Below are 27,889 nucleotides of genomic sequence, written 5' to 3'. Positions count from 1 at the left end.
ACACAACCAAGTTGTTTCAGCATGGATGCGATTCTTACACCAGCCTTCATTCATCTTCATTCCCACCTGCTCAGTTGTGTCCGACTCTTGGTGACCCCATGGACTGTAGCCTGCTAGGCTCCTCTGTCCGTGGAATTTTCCAGGCAAGAACACTGGAGTGGGCTGCCATTTCCTTCTCCAGGGGATCTTCTCCACCCAGGTCTCCTGCATTGCAAGTGGATTCTTTACCATCTGAGCCACCAGAAAGCCCATAATTGAGTCTAAAGTTAAAACAAACTAACAAAAACTTGAACATTAGCTCCATTTTGATCCATTTATTGACAAATCAAATGGAAAAAAAAAGGTCACAAACAGGTATAGTAGTATAAATGTGGTTAACGGGGGAAGGGGTACAGCACTGGGGAGGGAGAACGAGGTCGAGCAGACCATCAGAGGGAGGACGAGGAAGGGAGGAGGAGGGGGACATGCAGCGGGAGGAGGAGGGGGAAGGAGGTATTTGCTAAAAACCCCACGGCTCACCTCTCAGTGTCTCAGCTGCCACCCAATCGTTCTTTCCTGGACAGAATTAACCGCTAGAAATGGTTTAAGGGCAACACCTAAGTAGTTTGTCTACAAGATTTGGGAGATGCGGAGTTGGATGGAAGATGGGTACAGGATTTTAAGAGCTTCTCTCACTTGAACCCCCATCTACGGTGAACGGAGAACTAAGAAGCTTAATCCTGGTCCCAGCTCAGCCACCAACTCTGTGTGACTTTGGGCAAGTCAACTTCCCCTTTCTGGGCCTCTTCCTTTGGCTGTAAAACAAGCAAATTGGACTTGATGGCACGTTCTACTCTGGCTCTAGCGATATCAAGTGTTTTGGCAACATGAGCTAGACAAGGAGACCGGCTCAGCTTTGGAGAAGTTAAACGACATAGAGGCTCAGCCAGAGTGACACAGTGCTGGCCTCCACCTCGAACCCTCTCTGTTGGCAGCAGCAGCAATTCAGAGGGCGAGTGAAGGCACACACCTGTGGGAAACGCACTGACTGATCTTTGCAAAGAGTGGCTGGGGGGTGCCAGGGGAGGGCCAGGATTGTCTCTACACAAAACGCAAATCGAGGGGACTGGGGCGGGATGGGAGAACCCAGACCAAGCAGCCACACTCTGTAGGGTCTGGGGATGCAGCGCACAGGGGCGGTGGGAGGAGGAGGCTGTGGGTTTCGGGGTGGGGCTGGAGTGAAGAGCCACGCCAGCACCACGCTGTGCCAGACTGCTCATTTCAGTGACCCCCCCGCCAACCCGAAACAGAGGCCTGGGCCCCTTGGTCTAGTCAAAGCAGCTCTTCAGGTAGAGATGCCACACTTGGCATCGAGATCCTTGACTCCTGCAGGGTCCATGTCCTTAAAGACAGGGTCAGGGAGTGTCTCCATTGGCTGGAGTCAAATGAGGTAGGCTGACTCTCTCCCCCTTGCCCTTCCAGAGCCGACAGGCAGGACGCGCCCACCTGGCTGGCCATCCTTCCACCCCAGCTCTAAGCCTCAGGGCCCAGGACTGCCAGTCCTTCCTTGATCGATGGCCAGGCCTAGCCTGGCCTAAGAAAGTGGCCCATGAGACCGAGGATGGGTGCCTCTCCTTAGCCTGCATGGATTTGTCTCAGCTGTTACCGCTTCAAGGGCAAAGGTTCCCCAAATGGACAGACGGGGGAGGAGCCCGTATCTGGGGTTTCTGTTTGACAGGGGAATGTGGTTTCAATTCTGAGGTCCAGAGCCACACCATTTCATGGTAAGGACAGCCAGGAGCAAGATTCTGAGCTGTGCGTGTGTGCGTGTACATTCTCACTCAGGGAGAGACATTGAACTTGGCCTACCTCGGGAAAGGAACTCTCTGCTCCCCCAGGTAGAATTGCCAGAGGCCAACATCTGACAGCCTTCAGCAGATCCTCCCAGTACCCCATACTGGGGATGTTTCATAGGGACGCTGGTCCCCAGTTCAAGGCAGTTCAGCAAAGCTTTGTGAAGTAACTTCTCTACAAAAGGCACAGTGAAGAGTCCCGGGGGTAGGGGTGGGGGGGCTGTGAGAGCATGCCTGGGGCAGGGGGAGACCTAGCAGCAGCAGCCCAGGACCCTGGGGGGGGCTCCCCCACTGCTCCAGCTCACTGCTCCAAGACCTTGAAGGACAGCGGGGTGACACTCTTGGCAAAGGGCTTCATCAGACTGCTGGGATAGATGCACCCAAGCTTCTCCGGGGTGGGGAAGCCCCAGACCCTGTAGAGGGACGGGCTTAGCCGGTCCCCGATATAGAAGGGACCCACCCACTTGGCACTGCTGCCATTCCTGGGGAGGGACAGCACAAGGACCTGGTCCCCCACGTTCCACTCCTTCTCCTGCCTCTCACGCTTGAAACGCCTATTCTCGGCCTTTTCGCTTGTCTTCTCGGCCAGCCTCCAGTGGAGCTCCAGCAGCTCCCTCGTGAGCTGTAGCAGGAATAAATCCATCTTGAGCCCTTCAATGTTCGCACTGCTCATCTCCCACCAAAGGGGCTCGGTCAGCCTCTCCTCGGCCCCTGTCAGGATACGGAAGGGCGAGGCCTGGCTGGAGGAGGCCCTGAAGGCCAGGTGCAGCAAGGGCAGGGAAGCCGCCCACTTCTTGCCATGCAAGAAGATGAACTCCTTGAGGGCCCTCTTGAATTCCCAGTAGGCCCCGGAGCTCGTCAGGCAAGGGAACTGGAGGTCCCTGCTCGGGGAGGCCACATGAACTCCCAGGGCCAGCCCACAGCTCACCAGGACGTGGCGGGCAAATTGGGGGCCCTGGGCAGCCTCCAGCCTCACGGGAATGCCCCACCTGGCGAACACATGCTGAAGCAGCAGCTGGGCCACAGCCGTGTGCGTGTAAGGCTTCAGCGGGAACGCCTCCACCCACCTGGTGTTGGGGTCGGCCACGATCAGCACATGCTTGTGGCCCTCCTCGCTGACGGTGACCGGGCCCACCACCTCGATCTGCAGGTTGGACCAGGGGGCAGTGGACCTGAGGGGCCACAGAGACTCGATGACCTTCACCTCACTGCCTAGGAGGTTGCGGGGGATGCAGAACAAGCAGCTCCTGCAGTAATGCCTCACGTGCTCCTGCATCCCGGGCCACCACCCCAGCAAGCGCAGCTTCCTGTAGGTCTCCTCGGGCCTCTGGTGGGCCCCCATGGGGCCATCGTGCACAGCGAAAATCAGGTCCCTCCGGAGCTGCCGCGGGACCACCCAGACCCTGGGCCTCTTGTCTCCCTTGAACATGAGCAGGCCGCTCTCCTTGTCGAGGCTGAGGGAGCTAAAGGCAGAACTGAAGGGTGAGGAGTTGGATACCTTCTGCCCGGCCTGCAGCTTGGCCATGATATCGGCCAGGGTGCCGTCGCTCCGCTGCAACGCCAGCAAGTCGGGCCTCTTGCATACGGTACGGGGAGTCACTATGGGGGCCGGCACGTCATTTGGCAAATTCCAACACTGATCGCCCCCCTGGGCACCCTCCTTGGCTAGGGTGTCCACCGTCACAGCAAACAGGGAGCCCCGGTAGGAGGTTCGATAGATGAACGGGAGGGATGAGAGGCCAGAGGTGAGGTCTATGATGTAGGAGAGCAGGCTTGGGTGAGGTAGTGGGGTCCCGTCGGAAGAGAGGAAGCCCCGAGCTCTCCAAAGGGGCAGGAGCTCCCAGAGGAGGCTGAAGATCCAGTTGCAGTGCGTGAGGAAAACAATGGGCATGTGGGACCGGCCAAAGCGCTCCAGGCCACAGGCCACGGCCGCCAGGTGGGCATAGGTCGGGGTGTAAGGGGAGCAGGAGAAGGAGAGGGAGACAGGGGCGCTGGTGGGAGACAGCACATAGAGGCCGAAGCCAGCACACCACTCATCCTCCCGATAGAAGCAGTACCCCGACATGTGGATGCAGACAAAAGTGGACAGGTCAGAAAAAGGAGGCAGAACCTGGAAAAGCCGAGGCATGCAAGCCGTGGGAGTCAGCAGCCGGTTCTTCCCCAGCAGGCCCTGCAGAAGGGTCAGTTCCAGCGCTCTCTTGCCCTTGTCCTGTACCAGGAGGGCCCATCTGATCAACCACGCTTTGGCAACCCTGCGGCCGTCCCACGCCTCAGGGTCCACAGAGGTCCGGGAGGCGTAGAAAAGGTCCAGGACCACGGGGGTGTCCCCAATGTAGCGAGAGAAATGCTTGAGGGCCCAGGCCACGGCGTAGGGGCTGTCTCCCCCTGACTGTGGGCCCTCGCTGTCCTCGTCGGGGAGGAGGGGTTTTGAGGTATAGGCTACAGGGTGCTTCCTCCCCGAGTGCTCCTGGTACACAACGGCCGTCAGGGCCACTTGGCTCACCGTCACCTCCAGGTGGAAGGGCAGTTGGGGGTTGGGGACCGACAGGCAGAGGGCGGACACCAGGGCTCGCTTCAGGGCCAGGAAGGCCTTCTCATGGTCCAGCTCCCACCGCCAGTCCGGCTTCTGCTTGAGCAGGCTGTGCAAGGGCGCCACAAGGGCTTCATAGTCGGGGATGACGTCCCGGTGGGAGTCCGTGAACCCCATAAAGAAGGAGAGGGCGGTGAAATTGCTGGGGATGGTCAGCTGGGCCAGCTGGGCAAGGACCTGCTGGCAGGGAGCCTTTCCATCCCAGGGGATGCCCAGTGAGGGAGAGGCCACCGCCGGCTGGAGATCAATGTCCAGGGCCTCGTCCTGGGGGTCGTGGAGGCTGAGGCACCGGAGGATTTCCTCTGAGAGGGAAGGGCACTCAGCCCTGAACACAGACATCAGCGAAGAGTCCAGGTCCTCCTCCTCCTCCTCAGCTGGCTTCTGCATCTCCTGCTCCTCTCTCTGCTCCTCGTCCTGTCTCTCCTCCTCCTGCTCCTCCCTGACTTCTTCCACATTCTGCAGACTCTCCGGGGGGCCAGGGTCCGTGTCGTCCCTCAGCTCAGAGATGCTGGCCGAGCTGGGAGGAAGGGTCTTCCACACCTTTAGGAAGTTGCCAATGTCGGTGTCCAACCTACACCAAAACAGCAGAGCAGAAGAGTCTGATGGAGGAGGTGCGGGACAGCCTGCCTGAGAGGCCACCTGAGGCGAAACCAAATGGCTGAGTGCCCCTGAGGCCAGGCCAGCCTCCCACACAGCACGACCTGCCCACAGATACTCCCTCCAGCCCCAGCATCCACTAAACCGCAACGTCAGATATTCATCTGGGCTTTGAAGGCTTATTTAATCAAAACCTCATTGACCAAGTGACATTTCCTAGCAGTTTTAAGCCAATGGTTTGATCAGAATTAGATGATCGGTCCTTCCAAACAGACTCAAGGGTGAGCAAGCCAGGGTAGCTCAAGAGGGGGAAGGGGGCCTGACAAGGGGCTTAGGAGGCACAGCACACAGACCTCGGCCACAGCAGTTTTCTTCAAAATGGGGAAACGGGACTGGGGGACCTGACACAGGAAGCAGTGCCCTGCCCAGAAGGTGCTAACCACAGTCCCCTGCTGGGCCCAGGGAACTGGGAGGCTCCGAGTGGGTGGAAGCCAGAGGAACTGAGTTACTGCAAATCAGTTCTGCCGGCACCAGCACAGTGACCTGAGGAAAGTACTTGAGTCTCAGATCCCTCGTCTGTAAAACAAGGATAGTGGTCACATGTGTCTAACTCAAGCTGTGAGGGTCAAAGGGGGAAAGATCCGTGGAAAAAATTCCTCTTGGTATATACTCCAGACATAGCACCCTCTGCATGCGATGAAACAAGAATGAGGTGGTTCACTGCAGCACGGGTGCCCACAGCATAACGCAGAAACTGTCAAACGGCCTCCCATCAACCCCGTAAACCTGTCGGGCATTCATGCAATGGAATAGGGAATGGACGTTAAAGCCAGACACAGGAACTAACACGGCACGAGCCTGGGAAAAACAATCAAATGTGGGGACAGATGCCAGCTGCAGAAGGATACGTACAGTGCTAAAGCACGCGTGCAAGACTGTGAAACTGTAAAACCATACTGTAATTAGTTTATGGATGCGCAGATGTGGGTGGAAGTACAAAGACCTGAAAAAGTCAAATCACCCTGCTCACTATTAAGCACTAAACAAATGTTGGCTAGCACCAAGGGGAAGCTTCCGGAAAGTCCCAGGAGGAGCTGGGAGGTGGCAGGGGGTTGGGGAAGACCAGCCCATTACCTGTTTGGCTTCTTCAGAAACTCATCCAGGGTGGGGCCATCACGGCCCAGGGGGTCATCGGGCACCATGAAGAGATTCCCCGCAAAGGTGAAGGGCAGCAGGCTGGGCCCGGGACAGAGGAAGAAAGGTCACTGCGGAGGCCTTGACCCATCCACACCCTGTTGCCAGCTGGAGCAGAGACCAATACATCCTCCCAGCAGGGGCTGGTGAGCACTGCTCCAACGCCCCTCTCCTTGCCTCCAACCCTCCCCTGCCAGGGGCTGTCTGGCACCCACGGGGGAGGAACAGCCCAATCCCATGGAAGCCACCTCACCGATCTTTGACCATCAGTTTCTTGGAATTATTCATCAGGACGTGGAGCTGCTCATTGGTGACGATGACGCCATCTGTTTCTTCCGCCAGCTTGACCATGAACCTGCGGGGAGGCGGGGGGTCACTATGGACCCAGTACCCAGCCTCTCACCTCCCCAGTCCTCTGAGAAACTGAACTTGTAGCTTCCTGTTGAGAAGTGTAGGACAAAAACACCACCCTTGATAGTCAGGGAGCCAGGGCTTGAGAGCCCATCCTCGTCTCTGCAGCTAGCTGGAGGAGCACGAGCCCCCGGAAAGGCAACCTGGATGCACATCCCCCAACTGTCTATGCAAACAAAGCCCCCTATTTTACACATAGGCATTCCATACACATGCTGAGACACACATACAGAAACCCATGCCTTATCCACATCCACACATACCTCTTTATTGCTTCGGTTTCCATACCTGTCGATCAAACATAAGATACCTACCCTTGACTGCTGTGAGAATTAAACTGAATGAGACAATACGCTTAAGTGTCTAGCTCAGTGCCTGCTACACAGCAGATATCAATATCCAATACTCCATGATTATTCTTCACCAATTGACAACATTCATGTACATGCCAAGCCACACACCTACCTGAGTAAACAAATCCATTTTTCCAAGGATCACTTCTCCTTGAAAGAGGGCTGTGACCAGGAAAGAAAGCAAAGGCTACCTACTTCTCAGCATTTGCGGCAGTGAGCAATTCCAGCAGCCCCGACCATGCAATTCCACAAGTGCCCAGCAGAGGGCCCTTCTGCAGTCGCTACGTCGCTTGTCTTGTCCGATACCTTGCAACCCTATGGACTGGGGCCAGCCAGGTTCCTCTGTCCATGGGATCTCCCATGGCAAGAATACTGGGAGTGGATTGCCATGCTCTCCTCCAGGGGATCTTCCCGACCCAGGGATCAAAACCGTGTCTCTTAAGTCTCCTGCATTGGCAGGCAGGTTCTTTACCACTAGCGCCACCTGGGAAGCCCCACAGAAAAGCTGTCTTCCCTCAAACCCAGGCCTGAATTAAAAGGCACTAGAGTGCACCCCACTCCAGCACTCTTGCCTGGAAAATCTCATGGACGGAGGAGCCTGGTGGGCTGCAGTCCATGGGGTCGCTAGGAGTTGGACATGACTGAGCGAGTTCACTTTCACTTTTTACTTTCCTGCATTGGAGAAGGAAATGGCAACCCACTCCAGTGTTCTTGCCTGGAGACTCCCAGGGACGCGGGAGCCTGGTGGGCTGCCATCTACAGGGTCGCACAGAGTCGGACACGACTGAAGCGACATAGCAATAGCAGCAGAATCTGTGTGCAATGCAGGAGACCTGGGTTCGATCCCTGGGTTGGGAAGATCCCCTGGAAAAGGGAATAGCTACCCACTCCAGAATTCTTACCCCATGGACAGACCATGGGATCACAGAGTCAGACAAAACTGAGCAGCTAAACTAACACTTTAGAGTCTTCCCTGGTGGCTCAGAAGGTAAAGAGTCTGCCTACAATGTGGGAGAACCGGGTTCGATCCCTGGGTCAGGAAGATTCCCTGGAGAAGGAAATGGCAACCCACTCCAGGACTCTTGCCTGGAAAATCCCATGGACGGAGGAGCTTGGTGCAGGCTACTGTCCATGGGGTCCCAAAGAGTTGGGCACAACTGAGCGATTTCACTTTCACTTTCACTTTAAAGACCTTATACAGGGTCTAAGCTGCATGCTTAGGGTCTATGCTACTGAAGGAAGGATGCTTGAGCTGCCCTACCCAAACCTGAAGGCTGAGTGGATACCATGTCTTAGGGAGGAACCAAACTTCTCCCTGCCTGGCATGGGAGGTGTCTAAGTGAAGCCAAGACCTGTGCCTGCTAGGCATCAACTCCAGCCCAGGGCCAGTGAGCTGGGAGGGCCTTCTCTGCCCCCAGCAGAGGCAGCATCACAGCATCCCCTGTGCACACTGGACCAGCAGTCACGCTGAGTGTGTGCTGAGGATTGACAGATAGGGAGTCATTCAGCCTTTAGCTAGGCGGCAGGGGCAGTTGGGCTCCATTTTCAGAGCCAGGGCTCCAGCCACACACACACCTCCTCCCAGAGACAAGGCAGTGGGAGGAAAAGACTGCAGCAATTCCTTGAGAAAACCTGAGCTTCAACCCAAACTGGCACCCAAATCAGCTTCTGGGGGAAGCAGCTTGCTTGAAGCACCAGGAGTCACCAGGATGGGCTAGTGCCATCCAAAGACAGTAGAGGGTTTCAGCCCACAGTTGATGGGGGAGGAAAGCCTATTAACTCAGAGAAATGGGATTGCAGAGTCCCAAATTCAGGAACAGTCCCTGGGCTTGAATAGAACCATCTTGGAGCCCTTTCCTCTGTGTTCCTACCTCTGCCTACAGAGGGCCAATGCACCACACTTCCCTCTCTGACAAGACCCTCTGACATGTTCGCCTCCATCTCCCCAGAGCAGATGAAGACTCTGCCTCACACATCAGTGCAGCCCAAGCCCGGGGCCCCACAAGAGAAGGCCTGCAAAGCCGCACACCTGTAGTCGTAGGTGGTGATCTTCTTGCCGTTCTCGAGCTGGGAGGGGGTGATTGAAAGCATCTTGAGGGAGTGCAGCTTTGTCAGAAAGTGGCTCTCTGGAAATGAAAGGCAGAAGACAGTGATGGTCAGAGGAAGCGCTAACAGGAAAAGGCTAAGGTGGGAACAGAAAGACAAGGAAAAGAAAGGCGTGGTGACACTGGAGGGGCCGGGGGGCAGGCACAGCTCACCTCTCACCCTCCGGTTCTTCTTCAGCTGCCAGGTGGGTATAAACACCGTGACCTCTCGGTGTCCTCGGTTCCAGAAATACTGCACTGCCATGGCAATGCCCCGGCAGGAGAAGAAGTGCTGGAGACCGTGCCTGGAGGTGGGGTTAGGGGTTAGGGGACCAGGGAGGGAGCAATTTGCTGCCCAAGGAATGGCCCTGCCTCTCCACCCCTCCGTCACAACCAGCCCAGGACAGCACAGGGCATCAGAAATGCCACGGCACCAGCATCAGCACCAACCGTGCCTTCTCCCTTCCCTCCCTCATCAAATAGTGAGCACCTGCCAGGTCCACTCACCTGCTGTGTGTGTGTGTGTGTGTGTGTGTGTGTGTGTGTGTGTGTGTGTGTGTGTGTGTGTGTGTGTGTGTGTGTGTGTGTGTGTGTGTGTAGGGGCCTCCAGGGCAAAAGGAAGAGGGCAACCTCTACAACCAAAGAGCTCAGTTTAGGGCTGGAAGCAAACAAACATTTGCTGACCACAATCGTGTGCTGGCAATGTTCTCAGCACAGATTCCACCACGCGGGCAAATGAAGACACCTTGCACGTACTTATGCTGACATATATATACAGCAGGAAGTGCTGTGCAGGGAGCTGATCGCTACAGGTTGGCACAGTGAGGAAAATCCTCACTGAGACTGGTGCTGGGCCTTAAGGGCTGGGCTGGACATTTGAAAACTGGGGTTTACAGGCCCCCTGCTATGTGAGGCAGGCTGAAAGGGAAAGATTGTGGGCCTGGGCAGAGCTGAACCCAAAGGCTGGCGGGGCCCCTTACTGGCTCTGGGAGCTTGGGCAAGATCCATCACTTCTCTGAGCCTGTTTCTGCCTCTACCAAGGGAGGAGAACAGAAATCCACCTGCAAAGGCTGCTATGGCGATTCCGCGAGCACCGCCCAGCGCGCAGTAGCTGCTCAGCATGTGCCTGTCCCTCCCCTCTTTCCCCCACTTGAACCCCATGGCACCCATATACAGAGATCGAGAAAGGGAGCCCCGGGGACGCCGTGCCTGAGCTCCCCGGCAGTCCCAGTCCACCCCAGGCCCATGGCTACTCACACCATGGCCACGCTGCTGCCATCAATGACCACCCGCCGCAACTCCGGGTTCCCAGGTTCTTCTGACAGGTCCAGCTCGAAGGGTGTATTCAGGGCCTCGTGGTACCTCTGGAAGCTGGTCACTGTGTTGCTTGCCTGTGGGTGGCGAGTCGGCTGCCTTGGGGTCCCCTCCCCAGCCCCCAGGAGCCCCTCCACCTGAGGCTGGCGCTTGGTACTGGGAGCCAAGGGGCCACTGCACTGTGGCCCCTGACTTCCAGGCTGCCCCTGGCCCTTCAGGAAGGAAGCACTGCCCCTTGACGGAGGCTGGCCTTCACTCACGAGTTTGCCTGCATCCAGGGTGGACCCCGGACCTGCAGGCGCCTTCTGAGCCGCCGGCGTTTTCGGAGTTCTGGAAGTTTGGGGGGCGGCAGGGGCTTTGGGAGCTGTAGGTCCGGTTTTAGGGGCAGGCCCAGGCTGGGCTCTGGGTGTCTGGGGACCTGTAGGCGATGCTTTGGCTGCCTGTCTTTTCTGAGCTGCGGGAGTATGGGGAGCTGCGGCCTTTTGTGCTGTGGGCACCACTTGAGCTGCCGGCTTTGTTGGAACTGAAGGCACTTCGGAGGCTGCACGTTCTTCATGGGCTGCCGCCACCATCTGGGTTTCAGGCACTTTGGGGGCTGCAGGCAGCACTGGACTTGTGGGTGGGGCTTGAGCTGTGGGCATTGCGGCAGCCACGGGCACTTTGAGAGTTTCAGGCACTGTCTTCGAGTCAGGTCCCGACGGAGCTGCCAGCCCCCCTTGAGCAGCAGGCACCCCTTGCCCAGTGGGCGGCGCTGCCTCGGGCCCCTCTTCTGGCCCCTTACAATCCCACTGCACACTTCCTTGATCCCCCAGCTCACTGCTGGCTTGGAGCTGCGGTGTAGAGGTCAAAGGTGGCCCTATCTGTGGAAGTCCAGGGATAGACTTATCCTTTACCCCTGAGCCTCCAGAGACCACCAGTAAACTCACGACTTTTTTGGGGGTCTCTGGCCTTGGGCAGTTCTGTAGGGCTGCCTCTCCTCCCGGCCCGCCGTCTGGTGTACAGTCTGGGCTTTCCACACTGGGCAGAGGAACCAGCTCCTTCTGTTTCCATCCCAGATTTAAGGGCAAAGGATTCTGCCCTGGCAGCTTGAACTGAATGGGGCCCAGTGGCCTCTGCCAGAAAGGGAAACTGAAGCATGCCTGGGACAGGAGCCAGGCCAGGTGAAGAGAATGCAGTTCATTGATCCTCCAGAAGGTAGCAGCAATAGCCCCTGGCCACATGGGTGCAAAGGTTGGCCCTGGGGTCCAGGCCTTCCAGGGTGAGCACACACTCAGGGCTGATACTGGAGGCTGGAGCGGGAGCTTGTCTTCCCCTCTCCGGACCTGCCTCTGCTGAGACGAGGCTTGGGTGTGATCCACGGGGTCCTGGCTGCTGCTGGCTTGCACTGACCCTTCCTCGCGAGAACAGTCCACACCACCTTGGTTGTTGGATGTGACCCTGGAGGAAACCCGAGTTTGTTGGAAAGGTGGGAAGGTGAGTTAGGTCCCAAACTCTTTCCCTGGGGTTGGGGCACAGAAACAGGAGAGAAACCAAACTGATTCTCCAGAACTTACCGGACCAGCTGGTTTGCTGTCTCCTGCTGGGTGTTTGGGCCTGGGGTACCCGAGATTACGGCCCCTGTGGCTCCCAGGCTGGTTAATCTCTTTGAATTTTCTGGGCTCCCCATCTCCACAAAGGGGCCAGGACCGTCTCCCACGGCCACCATGGTTGGACCTTCCTTTTGCTGGTGGGTTGGACAGATCAGGAGCTCAGGATCTGAGCGGGAGTCGGAGGTGCCGATGCGGCTGAGCCACTGGATGATGTCCTCCTTGCCAGCGGCATCCCGCACCAGGCTCAGCAGCAGCTCCTGGACCGCCGGGGGCAGCTGCAGCAGGTCCCCAGCATACTGGTCACCACGGATCCAGACCAGGGCCCCAAAGGCCCGGGTCACCTCGGCTTCCCAGATGCCACGGGGAGTGAGCAAAGGGGCCGGGCCCCAGCGCAGCCGCCCCACCAGCTCCTCCAGCCAGTTCTGGGTCATGATGAAAGACTCGGTCAGCCCGCCCACCATCAGGGAGCCCGGGGGGCCGGGCACCAGGTAGGCCAGGGTGCTCCAGCACAGGCAGTCCAGGAAGAGGCCCTGGGCCCCAAGGAAGGCGCAGTGCAGAGCCGCCGGGTAGCGGACCTCCTTCCATAGCTCCGGGTTGCACAGGCCCTTCAGATACTCCTGCAGCCGGTGGGGAGAACACAAAGGAAGTCAGCTGTTAGGGGCCCGTCACTGGGGCTCACTCCCCTCACTAAGCACGTGCGCCAAATGACCCATTCCCCCCACCCCAACCCCTGCCCAGGACCCAGCCCTCTCTCCCTGGTCCTGCCTCCTCACACTCTCATCTCTTTCCAGGGAGCTTTGACAGATGGGGGAGGGGAGTACCTGGGCTTGGAGTCAAGGGTTCTGGTTCTAGTTCCAACCTGACCTCAATACGTTAGGGGTACTGTGAAAAATTTATCACCTTCTCAGAGGCTCCGTCTCCTCACCTGTAAAAATTGGATTAAACGAGACACTCCCAAGGGCCAGGCCTTCCCTGGCATTCTAGAATTGGGAACTAGCTGAGGGGAGGAGAGGGCACATTACTGAGGACCCTCCAAGCTATTAACTCTCCCTGTGCCTCGGTTTCCTCATCTGTAAAATGGGGATAATAGTTTCCCCCTCATTAGGCTATCATGAAGTTTCAGTGAGTTAATACAAAGGGAGTGCTTAGCTAGAGCCTGGTACAGTCTCCTCCCATTTTTCAGGCTCAGAAAGGCCATATCGCTGACCCAGGGACACACAGTCAGCAGGTGACTGGGTGAAGACCACAGCTGCCATCTGTCTGACTCTGAAACCAGAACTCTTCCCACCTCCGCGGGTTGACTACACAGTGACTACGGGGTAATCCTGTGAGATTCTGGTTAATCCCCCTGCAGAAGGTCTCTGGCACAACCTGTAGCTGTAACCATGGTAACTGTTGCCCAGAGGGGACAGAGGAGAAGATAAGCCCCTGGTCTGGTATCCAAGGGATCCCCACAGATATATACAATGGTTGAGCCGGAAGGGAGGCCTCTGGCTGTCTGGGCACCAGGCCCTCATGTTTCCAGGGCTCACACACACAGCCTTTAGAGTCTCCCATTCCGCTGGGATGGAAGAGGTTGGGTTCTTCTACTTTCTGATTGAGTTCCACCAGCATGACCCCATGGGCTCCAAGGAACCATGGGAATTGCCTCTTAATCGGCCAACCCTGATGACGGCATTCATCCTGAAGCACCTCCTCACCCCTGTGTCAGTGACAGTCACCCCTCTTCCTGCCTTCCCCTGACAGATCCATAAGGAACAAAGGCTCCATTTTGGATCTCCAACAGCCATCCCAAAGACCACATGGGGATCACGGTATTCAGACCTATAAGAGTTATTCCACCTGGTCAGATTCACCCTTGCCACGTGGTGGGTGAGCGAGGTTGCTCAGGTCTGAGCTTACCTCTTCCACCTGGCCCAGGTCATGGGAAGATCCCACGTGCCACGGATCAGCTAAGCCCATGTGCCACACCTACTGAGCTGGTGGCCTAGAGACCAGGAACCGCAAAACTACTGAAGCTGGCACACCCAGAGCCCGTGCGAACAAGAGAAGAGAAGCGGCTGCAACAGGAAGCCCACGCACTGCAAACAGATCAGCCCCCACTCGCCGCAACTAGAGAACAGCCTGCTCACAGCACAGCCAGTAAGGAAAGAAATAAAATTTAAATGTATATTGGAAATGAGGTGACTTTCAAAATAATAAACCTGAACTGATATTTATTGAGTCCTTGCTAGGTGCCAGGCTCTTTACATACATTAACTCGTTGATTCCTCTCTCAGACCTATATGGAAATTACTATCCTCCCCATTTTAGGTGAGCAAGAAAGGACACATGTCTGAGGTCACACAGACAGAGGCTGGGACACTCAGGCACTCTGACTCCAAAGTCTGAGGTCTTAACCATGATGCTGTCTATATGAGTGTGTGTTCTCAGTCATTCAGTCGTGTCCAACGCTTTGCGACCCCATGGACTGTAGCCCATCAGGCTCCTCTGTTCACGGAATTTTCCAGGCAAGAGTACTAGAATGGGTTGTGATTTCCTACTCCAGGGGAGCTCCCTGACCCAGGGAGAGAACCCGAGGCTCTTGTATCTCTTGCAGTGGCAGGCGGATTCTTCACCACGGAGCCACTAAGGAAGCCAATGGCACATTAGAGAAAAAGCAGATAAGGAAAAAGGCGTTCACATCCAGAAAATATCTGGAGAAAATTTCCTGCTTTAAGCCCACCCAGACCTTTACATCCAGAAAAATCAGGACCAATTTTCCTGCTTTAAGCCTACCCAGACCTTTACATCCAGAAAATATCTAGAGCAATTTCCCTGCTTTAAGCCTACCCAGACCTTTTTCTCCAAGAGGAGAAGTAGAGAAGACGCAGGAATGAAGTTCACACAGAAAAACCTTGTGTATTTGTTAAAATATATTGCCCTGTGTCCTGTGAGTCATCGGTCAATGTGTAAGTTAAATCAAAATAATACCACCAGACAGCTTACTACTGCTGTATACTTCATCAGTCCTGACTTAGGATTCTTCTTTCTCATAAGTCAGTTACCATTCATTGTCTGCTTTCCAGAAGCACACCAAATGACACTGCAGAATACTCAAAAAGTTAAAAAAAAAAATGGCAGCACCAAAAAACTCCAGAATTAGGACTGAAGGAGCACCCAAAAAACTCCAGAATTAGGAGTGAAGGAGAACATTTTTTAAAAAGTGGATTTAGTGGTCTAGTGGCTAAGACTCCATGCTCCCAATGCAGGGGGCCCGGGTTTAATTCCTGGTCAGGGAACTAGATCCCACATGCTTCAACTCAGAGTTCACGTACCACAACTAAAGACTGATGATCCCACAAGCTGCAACTAAGAACCAGTGCAGCCAAGTACATTAAAAAAAATTAAATAAAAGGTGGACTAAGATAAAGTTGTTTGAGGAGCAGTTAGATCTGGGAGCCTACCGATCCCACTACACAAAGGCTGAGCAAGTACCACCCTACCCACTGAAGTTTGTTCTGCAGAAGCTGATCAGTGTACTTGAGAGTGTGGGTACCATACAAAATCATGGAGGAAGAGAGGAAGGCCAACAGTGAGGTCTACAGTGAGCACTGAGTGCAGAGAAACTCATTCTTCTCATTCAGAGATTCAGCCATAGTAACCAATAATGGATGAAGTCCGATGCCCACACAAAAGGGTCTCTCTGGGGCATCTTAGAAAAGTGGGGGAAATACAAACTTCCAGAGAGAAAAAAACACTTCACATCAAAGGACCAGGCACCAAGAATAGCTTCAGATGTCCCCAAAGCAAGAAGTCAATAGATTAATGCCTTCTCACTTCTGAAGGAAAATAGTCTTCCATGTATAATTCGATACCAGCCAAACTGTCAATCAAGTGACCTTCAGATATTCAATGGAGATACTCAGATATGCAACCCCAGGAACCTACCTCCTCTAAAGCCTTTCTCAGGAAGTTAATGAAGAGTATTTTCCAGCAAATCAAGAAAAGAAAAACCAAGAAAGGAGACCCAACTCAGAAAAAAAGCAAAGACAATCTCCAGAATGATTGTGGAGAGAAAGTTCAGAATGTATTCATCCATTCAAGAAATCACTACTGAGCATCTACTACGTTATCAAGCATTGTTCTGGGAGGCATAGAGGCCAACTAGTTCAGGCTGAAGAGGAATTCCAGAAACAGGAAGGCTGACCTCGGTTATCAGCATGATCTTTAGCACAGCACCATCTTTCTAACTTAATGACGCTACTGACAGACGTGCTCCACCAACCCAAGACAAAGACACAGCGTTCAGGAAACAAGGTGTTTAACAAAGAAAAGAGCAAAAGGATGCCAAGAATGACAGCAAACAGGAGTCTCAGGATGATAGCCACGCAAGCCTGACCAGACAGAAAGAAGGGCGCCCCCAGGAAAAAATCTGTAACAGGCCACCTTGAAATCAAAGCCTTATTCTTGCAGCAAACTGTCGTGAGCAGCGACTGAAAGTTATAAGAATTAGCAATGGGTTCAAAGGAAAACAAACAAACAGGTAAGGTGTGAGCTCTTTACCTCAGAAAAATTGAAAAGTAAGATAGAAAACCCAATCATAGTACACGTCAATGTTTAGATGTGAGTGATATTTGCATGGGCATAATGTTGCGAATAATAAACACAGATTGAACAGAAAATGAAATATAGTTATATTGGGAAGACAAAAGGGATGGCAATATAAAGGACCTAAATCCTCACCTATAATGAAAGTGAAAGTCGCTCAGTCGTGTCTGACTCTTTGCGATCCACGGACTATACAGTCTATGGCATTCTCCAGGCCAGAATACTGGGGTGGGTAGCCTCTCCCTTCTCCAGGGGGGATCGAACCCAGGTCTCTTGCATTGTAGGCAGATTTTTTTTTACCAACTGAGCCACAAGGGAAGCCCAAGAATACTGGAAAGTGAAAGTGAAGTCACTCGGTCGCGTCTGACTCTTTGGGACCCCGTGGACTGTAGCCCACCAGGCTCCTCCGTCCACGGGATTCTCCAGGCAAGAGTACTGGAGTGGGGTGCCATTTCCCTCTCCAGGGGATCTTCCCGACCCAGGGATCGAACCCAGGTCTCCCGCATTGTGGGCAGACGCTTTTAACCTCTGAGCCACCAGGGAAGGCTTAAGAATCCTGGAATGGGTAGCCTATCCCTTCTCCAGGGGATCTTCCCCACCCAGGAATCGAACCAGGGTCTCTGCATTGCAGGCGGATTCTTTACCAACTGAGCTATCAGGGAAGCTCTCACCTATAATAATAGGAAGTAAAAAGGTATCTAAAATTAATTGAAAGATACAGGATCTACATATTTTTTAGGAATGTGGAGATGTATAAATTCCAGAACAGATATTTTCTACAAGAAAGAGCACAGAAGAGGGAGTTGGCAGGACAAGGCAGGGAATCACTGCATTATACTGTGGATTTTAAAAAAATTACTGGCCTTTTAAATTATGTATTACTTTGATAAAGAAAAATTAAGTTCAAGATAAAGGAGGGACTTCCTGGCAGTTCAGTGGTTAAGAATCCTTGCTTCCTTTACAGGAGGCACGGGTTCGATCCCTGGCCAGGGAACTAAGATCCCGCATGCCGCAAAGCCAAAAACTAAAGAAAACTAAATGTAAATAAGCATCTTTTTAAAATTGGAGCATAACTGCTTTACAATGTCATTGCTGCTGTCCAACAACAAATCAGCTACACGCATGCAGGGTGGGAGGAATTGAGAGAGTACATTGACATATATACACTACCATGTGTAAAATAGATAGCTAGTGGGAAGTTACTGTCCTGCACAGGGAGCTTAGCTCTGTGCTCTGTGATGACCCAGAAGGGTTGAATGGGAAGGATGTGGGAGGGAAGCTCGAGAGGAAGAGAGATAAATAAATGCGCAAGCATCTTTTTAAAAAAATAAATGAAAACAAATAATTAAAGGAGAAGGCTCAGGTGCTCACAACACAATTATGTGTGCTGGTAAGTTGTGGGGAGCCAGTTGTGGGGAGGGCAGTCCTGATCTGTAGCATTTTCCAATTTCTGCGGTGTAACTACTCCCATCCTGGCTGATTTCAAACTAGGAATAGGACTCCACCGACTCAAAAACTTCAAGACTTTTCAACAACGGGTCAGCAGGAGCCAGTTTCAGCACACCCCTGGCCACTACCAGCTTTCATGGCACTGCTCACAGTCCGTGTGGGGCAGGAACAGGCCAACTTGCACCTGAGAGCCAAGCCCAGAGTCAGCAAACCACACCCTGTCCCACGGCTCCCCATCTCAATCTCGAGCTCCCCCTCACCTTGTTCCATCATCTCCAAAAAAGAGTAGAATCGAACTGTCACCTGTCCTCTCAGCACCCAATCCTTCTTCACACCGTTGTCAAGGAGGACAGAAAAGTTGAGCAGGGCTTATCTCTGAAAGACTCTGATCATTAACTAAAAACTCTCCTTTCTACTTGCTGATTTCCCCTCAGAAAGGTCACGCCTCCCCAGGGCTTGTTTTTGCTGCCTAGGAATGTGATTTCCAGCAATGCCTTCATTATTTTTTAAATCCCACCACAAGAAAACTACTTCAAGGTACTTTCGAGTTCTACAGAGATTTCCTAGAAAACCAGTGCATATAATAGAAAAACACACCTGCGCTCTTCTCCAAAGAAGCCCGTACCCTTCTTGACCCCTTCTTCCCTCACAGACAGGAAATCCATCACCCCCTCTCCATGCCACAAGCTTCAGTCTCACTGAGCTCTCTCTGCCAGCTGGCTGGGTATATCAACTCACTATCAAGGTGCATGGTTCTGTGTCCTTACAGCTGGGATGGGGGTCAGCCACAGCACCTCTACATGGAAACCCCGAGACTTCCTTCTTCCTGTGTGCTCAGTTATGTCCAACTCTTTGCGACCCCATGGACTGTAACCCGCCAGGTTCCTAGGTCCATGGAATTTTCCAGGCAAGAATACTTGGGTGGATTGCCATTTCCTCCTCCAGGGGATCTTCCCAACCCAGGGATTGAACTCAGGTCTTCCAAATTGCAAGCACATTCTTCACCGCTGAGCCACTAATCAGCTGCTCAAGACATCCTTATACATGGGAAATTTTCCTGCATCAGATCGCTGAACCTTAGAAAGCATTTCATCCAAGCCTCTCACTTCACAAACAAGGAGACAGACACAGAGAGGGAAAAGAACTCATTCAAAGTTACACAGCTTGTTAACCACAACACTTACTGACATCTCTACCCTATAACTCTCCACACTGGCAAAAGTCAGCATGCATTATTTCAGCTGACTCTTACCAACTCTTCCATGAAGTATTACTACATTGTTTTCTAGATGAGGAAATAAGCTCAAGAGAAGGTCAGTGATTTGACCCAGGTCAGCCAGTTAGAAGGTAGCAAACCCCAATCTCCAGCTCTTTCCACCACACCCATCTGTCCCAGCAGTTAACTTGGTGACAGCAAATTGAGCCCAGATCTCCTACTTCTAGAACAAAACCTCACCCTCCCCACGTTCCCTGCCCTCCCGCTCCAAAGCTCTACTCATCTCTTCTTTCTGCTCATTCTTTACAATAAGGGAGGGAGTTACCCAAAACCCCTCATGCCGTTTCCATCTTAAACTGTGCTTTTCTCCAGAGGAAAATAGGTGGGAAAGAGGTGAAAGGATGGGGCGGGATGGGGGGGATTGGAGAAAGCCACTGGCTGCACTAGCAGGGCCTGGGGTGTGAGGGAAAGTCAGTGGCCCCAGGGACCCTGAGGCAGCGGTGGGAGGAGGAGTAGCTGAGGCTGGAGAAGCTGATGAAGGATGTAAGTAGGGGTCAGGGGAGCTAGACACCCCCAGTTTCACAAAAGGGTGAGCGGGTGTCTTTCAAATTAACAAAAAGATTAAGACCCCCAAAGAACCCGAAGGCTCCTCGGGCTAACCCGCCTATCCCAGCTACTGAACAGCCTGCATCTCCAGGGCTCCTGCACATCTGCTATGTGGGCAGGCACCCCTCCCCTCCCCCAGCACCTCTGTCAGAACTGGACAAACTGCTGACGAAGCAGCTCAGCGGAGGGGCTGAGGCAGGAACTTTCTAGCCTGCCTGTCCACTGGCCAGCGTGTTCTGGGCCTCCCCCACCCATGGCCTTGACCAATTAGGATACTGGTTGAGACCTAGCTGGGGAAGGGGAGTGTGTTGGGGTGGGGTGGGGTGGGGTGCATGGGGGAGAAGGGTGGTCTGGGACTGAGGGAGGCTGTAGTATTCCTACCAGGAAAAGATAAGATAAGGGAATCTGGGGGAAGAGGGAAACCTTGGCCATGACTGGGGATCAGAGGAAACCTGAGAGGCCCAAGTGGAGGAGAAGCGGGTGAGAGAAGCTAGAGCAAACGCGAGAGAGGCACACGGTGACCTGGCCTGCCCAGCATCCAGCCCCACACAGCAGGCCCTTTCATCTGAAGCCCACGGCCCTCCTCCCGGAGGATTCCCACCCATCCCCAAAGCCTGCTACCTTCCAGAGCAGCTGCACCCCTGCCCCTGAGCCCCTGCAAGAGGCCGCCTAGGGCATCAAGAGTGTGGGGCGCTGAGCCCAGAGCCCCTGCCACCCCCACCTTCCCAACCCTAAGTGTTCCAGGAGGCCCCTGACGCTCTCCAGTCCCCAATACCTCATCTGTAAAATGCCAGCATTTCTCTAGCGGAGTTTCTAATGGCCCCTCCAGTCCCAGCGCTCAGGCTGCGAGACGCAGCCCAGGATTTAAGGAGACTTACATGAAGACAGAAAGACCTGGGCCTTCCAGCCTCTGGGTGGAGAACAAAGAGATACGCTGCACAGACCACAGAAATACCAGACCTTAAGTTGCTCCCCCGATGGAGGAACAGGCTGTAAATGCGGGCCCCTGGCCAGAGAAGCCTCCTGGGGGGACACACAACGCAGAGCCTTTCTCAACACACTTGAGGGACTGAAGTGACACGCAAGAGAGGGGTGGGGCAGAAAAGAAAGAAGGAACCAGAGGGAAGGACCCAAAGCTGCAGAAGTGGAGCGGCAGGGAATGGCCCAGTACCTGCCCGCCATACTGCCCAGTCCAGGTCGGGGGGCCTCTGGGGACCCTTCCCTCCCCGAGTGGGGGGGGGAGGGGGAGGGAAGTGGGGGCGAAGGGCTGGAGAAAGGTCTGGCTGGAAGTGATAAGAGGCCAGACGCAGTTTACCTTGGCTTTGCCCATGTTCTCCCTGGGTCCCTCGAGCTGCAGCCAGAAGTAGGGGGTGTCCGGGCGGCTCTGGAAAGCGTTCAGCTTGACCCTGAAGATGCGCTGCACTTGCTGCCGCTGCCGCTGCACTCGGGGCTTCGACTTGGTCTGCACCATGAACCATTCCTGCGCCGGAGGGTCGCCCCCGGACAGGAGCATGGCTGCCCCGCCCGCCCCTGGAAGAAGGGAGCCGACAGTGTCACCGGCGTCCCCCGGCCGGAGGCGCCTAGGCCACGCCCCCTCCTCCGGGCGGCGCGCCCCCGCCTCGGCCTGGGTCCCCCCGGCACACACACCCCACCCCCGGCTCGCGCACCCACCCGCCGCGGCTCGGGCGCCCTTCCCCCGGAGCTCCGAGCCTTTCGGCGGCGGCTCCCGCGATAATCTCTTCCTGCCAGGGGCTGCAACGGGGGTGGGACCGATCGGGCTCCCGCCGCCCTTCCCTCCGCCCCCACCCTCCCCCGCTTCACCGCCGCGCCAGCCCCTCCAGGATGAACTTTAGCTGTGTCTGCCCGGGAGCTTAAAGGGGCGCGGAGGGAGGCGGCGGGGCGGGGGAAGGGGGAGAGGGACGGGCGGGGGCGGGGGTCCTGAAAACCTCTGCCTTCCACTCAAGTCTCGGGCTCAGAGCCAGAATCCGGGGGTCAAAGTTAATTTCCTTCCACATTCCCCTTTCCCCAGGGGGAGGGAGAGGAAGGAAGGGCACCCCGGTGGGGGAGAGGGGGCTTGGTTTCGGGCACCCGGCCTTTCTCTCCGTTCCTCCGGCCAGCCCTGCCGCCTCCTAGGCCTCCCAGGAGAACCGAGAGCCGCGCCCCTCCTTCCCCCGCAAGAAAGGGTTAAAGGAGAGCAGGGTGGGAAGCCTGGGAGGCTGGGGCCTGAGGAAAACTCCGGGCCGGAGATCGAGCAGGAAGGAGAGGGTAAAAGCACCGCCCCCTCACCCCCCGCCCCTAAGTCTGGGGACAGCCTGGGGCTGGCAGGCAGCCCGGAGCCTCCTGAAGCCCCCAGGCCTGGAGGGGCGGGGAGAGCGCCCGAGTTTACGGGAGTTTTCAGACTTGGACTGTTTATGAAAGCCTTTCTGAGCAAGTTTGAGCTAAGCCGAGAGGGGAAGCTTTAGGATGGGAGTGAGGGTCTGGTTGCTGACAACCTCTGAGGGTTCCCTCAACCCCTGACCTGCCGCCAGTCAGCTGCTAGGCCTCGGTGGTCAGGGACCAGCCCTGGACTGGGGGGCTGCCGCCAACATCCTTCTCAGGAGGCATCGGGGCACAAAGAACACCTTATGCAGCCCTGTGGCCTGAACAGAACCCGGCTCTGTGGAGGGCAGAGTCTGCATCCTGGGCCTCTGGGAACTTCCTTTTCCAACCCCAAACCCAGAGCCTCTGTCTGACAGGCGTGAGTGTACCTATGGGGACAAAGGGCAGTGAACCTCAGGCCTGCCCTGGGACATCTGGGCTGCAGGGGCCATGGCACATTTCTGTGCAGGCAAAGAGCCAGGGGCACCCCATTGCAAAGAAGGGGCGGGGAGAGGAGCCCACACCCAGTCCTCTGGTCTGGATTCAGCCCCTCCTGCGCCACAGCTCCACTCCCACTTACCCTAGGGTGAAATCCAGAAAAGCGGACCGATGTCATCTGTGGCTCCAAGGTCTGCTGTCCCTGGGCTGCCCCTCCAGAGCGCCTTGCAGCAGAAGGCCCTCCAGTGAAGCACCCATCTCTCTCCACTCTTCCCACTGCTAACTGCTCTCCCTTTATCAGAAGAAGCCCCTGCTTTATTGTGCCTCAGTTTCTCCTCCGAAGCACACGACAGCCTCTTACCCAGGCCCCACCCCTCCTTCCTTGAATAAACACTTATTTCTTGTTGCCCTCTTCCAACTGACTGTGAACTGCAGGCACAGTGACATCCTGAAGGAAAACTCTCAGGTTTAATCTTATGTTCAAAGGGGCCATGCAGAGGGTGGGACAAGGTCAAACTCAGGCATCAGGTGCTTGATAAGGGGGTAAGAAGAGGGTCATTTATTTGAACTCTTGCATCCCCATTTCCCATAAAATATTCATAAAATACCTGTTAAATATTCATTAGAAGGACTGATGCTGAAGCTAAAACTCCAATACTTTGGTCAGTCAGTTCAGTCAGTTCAGTAGCTCAGTCGTGTCCAACTCTCTGCGACCCCATGAATCACAGCACACAGGCCTCCCTGTCCATCAACAACTCCTGGAGTTTACTCAAACTCATGTCCATCAAGTCGGTGATGCCATCCAGCCATCTCATCTTCTGTCATCCCCTTCTCCTCCTGCCTCCAATCCCTCCCAGCATCAGGGTCTTTTCCAGTGAGTCAACTCTTCACATGAGTTGGCCAAAGTATTGGAGTTTCAGCTTCAGCATCAGGCCTTCCAATGAACCCCCAGGGCTGATCTCCTTCAGAATGGACTGGTTGGATCTCTTTGCAGTCCAAGGGACTCTCAAGAGTCTTCTCCAACACCACAGTTCAAAAGCATCAATTCTTCGGCGCTCAGCTTTCTTCACAGTCCAACTCTCACATCCATACATGACCACTGGAAAAACCATAGCCTTGACTAGACGAACTCTTGTTGGCAAAGTAATGTCTCTGCTTTTTAACATGCTATATAGGTTGGTCATAACTTTCCTTCCAAGGAGTAAGCATCTTTTAATTTCATGTCTGCAGTCACCATCTGCAGTGATTTGGGGACCCCAAAAAATAAAGTCTGACACTTCCACTGGTCACCTGATACAAAAAGCTGACTCACTGGGAAAGACCCTGATCCTGGTAAAGATGGAGGGCAGAAGGAAAAGGGGGCAGCAGAGAAAGAGATGGTTAGATAGCATCACTGACTCGATGGACATGAGTTTGAGCAAATTCCAGGAGATAGTGAAGGACAGGAAAGCCTGGGTCACAAAGAGTCGGACACAGGTTAGCGAATGAGCAACAGCAACCATGATACCTATGCCATGGGTTGTAAATTAGATCACGTGGGTACCGCACCTGGTACATCGCCTGGCACCAAGTAGACACCCAGTTCATTTTCATCTTCCCTACCTTGATCTTGTCTCTTCTTCCACCTCACTTCTAGCCAGTACATCATAATACCTTCCCAAAGATTCCCTCCTTCCCAGCCTTTTTTTTTTGGCCACCCGCCCCGCATGGCATATGAGACCTTAGCTCCCCAGCCAAGGATTGAATCTGTGCCCACTTCAGCAGAGTGCAGAGTCTTAACCACTGAACTGCCAGGGAAGTCCCGTTCTATCCTTTTACAGCTTACGGCCACCGGCCCATCGCCTAGATTGGGCTCTCCTCATCCTTCCTGCAAACCCATCCCCTACTCCTGTCTCTCCCCTAGATGTAGCAGATTTAGTTATATAGCCTGGTTCTAGTCCCAACTTGATGTGCTCTTAGCAGGTAACCAAGTCCCTCGATCGATCCAGTCTTCCTCATCTAAATTCATTCATTGAGTCAAACACATTTACTCCCTCAACAAATTCAACACATACTGATTGTCTACTATGAGCCGGGCCCTGGGAGTATAGCATTGACTAAGAAAGATAGCTCCCTGCCCTCAGGGAATGGGTGAAGAAAGAAGAAAACAGCTGTGATTTCAGAGAATAAGAAATGCTCTGCTGAGAATAAGACAAGGTGTGATGGTGGAGAGTTCCCAAAGGGGTCCTCTCAGGCGAGATGATATTTCAGCTAGAGGGGGCACAAGACCGCAGACACTGAGATGACAACACACTGAGCTCGTCCCAATGTTTGAGCTAAATCTCTCGCCAACACAGATACATTCAGTGGTTTCTTGCCTAGAATATTGGGTTAAACCTTGTTGCATTGGAAACCTTCCTCCCCTGAGCCCAAATCTACCTTCTCAACCTTCTACACAAGGATCCCAGCTCAAGTGTAAGTAGAATTAGGTCTGTCTAGGCATGTCTGCGGAGAAGGCAATGGCACCCCACTCCAGCACTCTTGCCTGGAAAATCCCATGGACCGAGGAGCCCGGTGGGCCGCAGTCCATGGGGTCGCTAAGAGTCAGACACGACCGAGCGACTTCACTTTCACTTTTCACTTTCATGCATTGGAGAAGGAAATGGCAACCCACTTCAGTGTTCTTGCCTGGAGAATCCCAGGGACGGGGGAGCCTCATGGGCTGCCGTCTCTGGGGTCGCACAGAGTCGGACACAACTAAAGTGACTTAGCAGCAGCAGCAGCAGCAGCAGCAGCAGGCATGTCTGAGAACAGGATAGCACACCCTGCCAGGAGGCCTCAGAGGAGAAGGCGGTCTTGGTTAAAGCAGGGGCCTGCCCTGTGAGACTGACAGAGTAATAGAATCTTTCTTATACCTCCAAGGCTCTCGTGGGAAAAGAGGCTTGTCTCTCAAATACCTCCCTGCCTAGCTCAGATCTACACCTAGCCCAGTTCCTGGGGATGGAGGGTGGGGAGCCCTGAGACCTGGTCAGCCTGCTTGGGACCTTTGTGAGGGAGTGACCAAAAGGGGAGGCAGGATTCCCTTTAACTTTGCCAGAGTGCCTGAGCGGCTTGCACTCCTGGAAGACTTCCATCAGAGCACATGACCTCCCAAAGGCACATGGAAGATCAGCACTTAAGGTGGTTCCAAATGAGCAGGTGGAGACAAGAGCTGAGGAAACTGGGGTGAAGCAGGGGCTCCCATGTTGGTCAGGATCTGGGTAGGAAACACATAATCCCCTCAAAAGGGGAGGCTGAAGGAAGTTTTAGGAATGGGTCTTTTATGAGGAGTGGGCAGGATTAAGGAAAACCAGTAAGAGACTGGTGAGAAAACCAGTAGTACTCTAGGGCTTGTTGAGGGAAAGCAGTCAAATACCTGGAAGCCTGAAAGGGAATAGGGGAACCAAACAACAGGCCAGAGCTGGAGCTGCCAAAGGCCACAAGATGTGATCTGTGGTCTTAGGGAAAGATGGAGAGCCACTGACAAGCTGGAAGGGAGCTACCTTTCAGCATTCTGCCAGTAGTCAAGCATTGGCCAAACTCCATAAAAAGCCAAAGGCAGTGGGGTCAAACTGGCCACTGACGTCAGCCTCCAGGACATAGGGAAGGTTGGAGAACAGCAAGGAGGGAGGCTGGAAGGGACAGAGAACAGGCAGCATACCCCTTCATCCCTTAGCAACCACAAGCTAATGAGGTCCCAGGGCACTGAATTTATACTAATCTTCCCCTCACCAGCACTCATTTAGGAACAGGGAAGAATATCCTTGCACTCCTATTCAGAACACAGGACTTACAAAGATTTGTGTACAAACCCCAGCTCTCTCACTGTATCTGTTTCTGAGGAGCTGCTGTTGCAAATTACCCCAAGTGGGTGGCTTGTTTTGCTGAAAGTCTTACTTTCTCTTTAGCTTTGAGGGATTCATTAGAAACATTCATCACACATAACAAAAAATTTCAATATTTAATAGAGGATTATTCATTTTAATTTCAATATATGGTCATTAAGAGAAGAGAATATAAACAATAGAGAAGAGTAACAGCACATACATCACCAAATTATGTTGACCAACATCCAGACTTGAATAACGCTGGTAGGTCCCTCATTAACAGCAATCTGGAGTCCCAGATGGGAAAAGATCACGAGACTTCTTAGACCCTGGGGGTTAGCCAGACCCTCAAGGGCTCAAGAAAATTCTGAGACCCATTCCCTTTCTTATCTAAAGTGGCACCTGACTTGCGTTTACTGGCAAGCATGGAATCCAGGCAGGTCAGAAGCAGGTCAGAGGCCTGATTTCCTGCTTCTGAAGCCTAAACAAGACTTCCTCCATTTTAATTTCCCTAACATGACTTAAAACAACAGATACGTAGTCTCTCAAAGTTCTGGAAGCTGAGAGTCCTGAAACAAAATATATGAAGCTACTATATGTAACTGGTACATGAATAGACAAATTGTTCAATGGAACAGACTAAAAATCTAGAAAAGAATCTAGACTACATCTCAGAATTTCAGTTTAGTTCAGTTCAGTTCAGTCGCTCAGTCGTGATCGACTCTTTGTGACCCCGTGAATCTCAGCACGCCAGGCCTCCCTGTCCATCACCAACTCCCGGAGTTTACTCAAACTCACGTCCATCAAGTCGGTGATGCCATCCAGCCATCTCATCCTCTGTCATCCCCTTCTCCTCCTGCCCCCAATCCCTCCCAGCATCAGGGTCTTTTCCAATGAGTCAACTCTTCACATGAGGTGGCCAAAGTACTGGAGTTTCAGCTTTAGCATCATTCCTTCCAAAGAAATCCCAGGGCTGATCTCCTTCAGAATGGACTGGTTGGATCTCCTTGTAGTCCAAGGTACTCTCAAGAGTCTTCTCCAACACCACAGTTCAAAAGCATCAGTTCTTTGGTGCTCAGCTTTCTTCATAGTCCAACTCTCGCATCCATACATGACCACTGGAAACCATAGCCTTGACTCAACGGACCTTGTTGGCAAAGTAACGTCTCTGCTTTTCAGTATGCTATCTAGGTTGGTCATAACATCATCTCGGAATTTAGTATATAGCAAATTGCCAACATTGCTAGATTGTTGAAACAGCAAGAGTTCCAGAAAAACATCTATTTCTGCTTTATTGACTATGCCAAAGCCTTTGACTGTGTGGATCACAATAAACTGTGGAAAATTCTGAAAGAGATGGGAATACCAGACCACCTGACCTGCCTCTTGAGAAATTTGTATGCAGGTCAGGAAGCAACAGTTA

The 27,889-nt window shown here is 53.7% G+C and overlaps 1 protein-coding gene across 1 annotated transcript; it reads right to left on the bottom strand.

Moving 5' to 3' along the window:
- NYNRIN (NYN domain and retroviral integrase containing) lies at positions 295-21,640 on the bottom strand. Its single transcript, XM_018054648.1, has 9 exons — positions 21,497-21,640; positions 21,141-21,355; positions 11,929-12,581; positions 10,319-11,812; positions 9,236-9,366; positions 9,007-9,103; positions 6,467-6,568; positions 6,154-6,255; positions 295-4,993 (listed from the first exon to the last, which is right to left on the bottom strand). The coding sequence occupies exons 2-9, from the start codon at positions 21,336-21,338 to the stop codon at positions 2,134-2,136; spliced, it is 5,637 nt and encodes a 1,878-aa protein (XP_017910137.1). The 5' UTR covers positions 21,339-21,355; positions 21,497-21,640; the 3' UTR covers positions 295-2,133.

The sequence above is a fragment of the Capra hircus genome, chromosome 10 (genome assembly GCF_001704415.2).
Source record: "Capra hircus breed San Clemente chromosome 10, ASM170441v1, whole genome shotgun sequence".
NCBI classification, from domain to species: Eukaryota; Metazoa; Chordata; class Mammalia; order Artiodactyla; family Bovidae; genus Capra; species Capra hircus.
The sequence above is the reverse complement of the archived record's forward strand: the minus strand, read 5'-3'. Positions and strand labels throughout refer to the sequence as shown.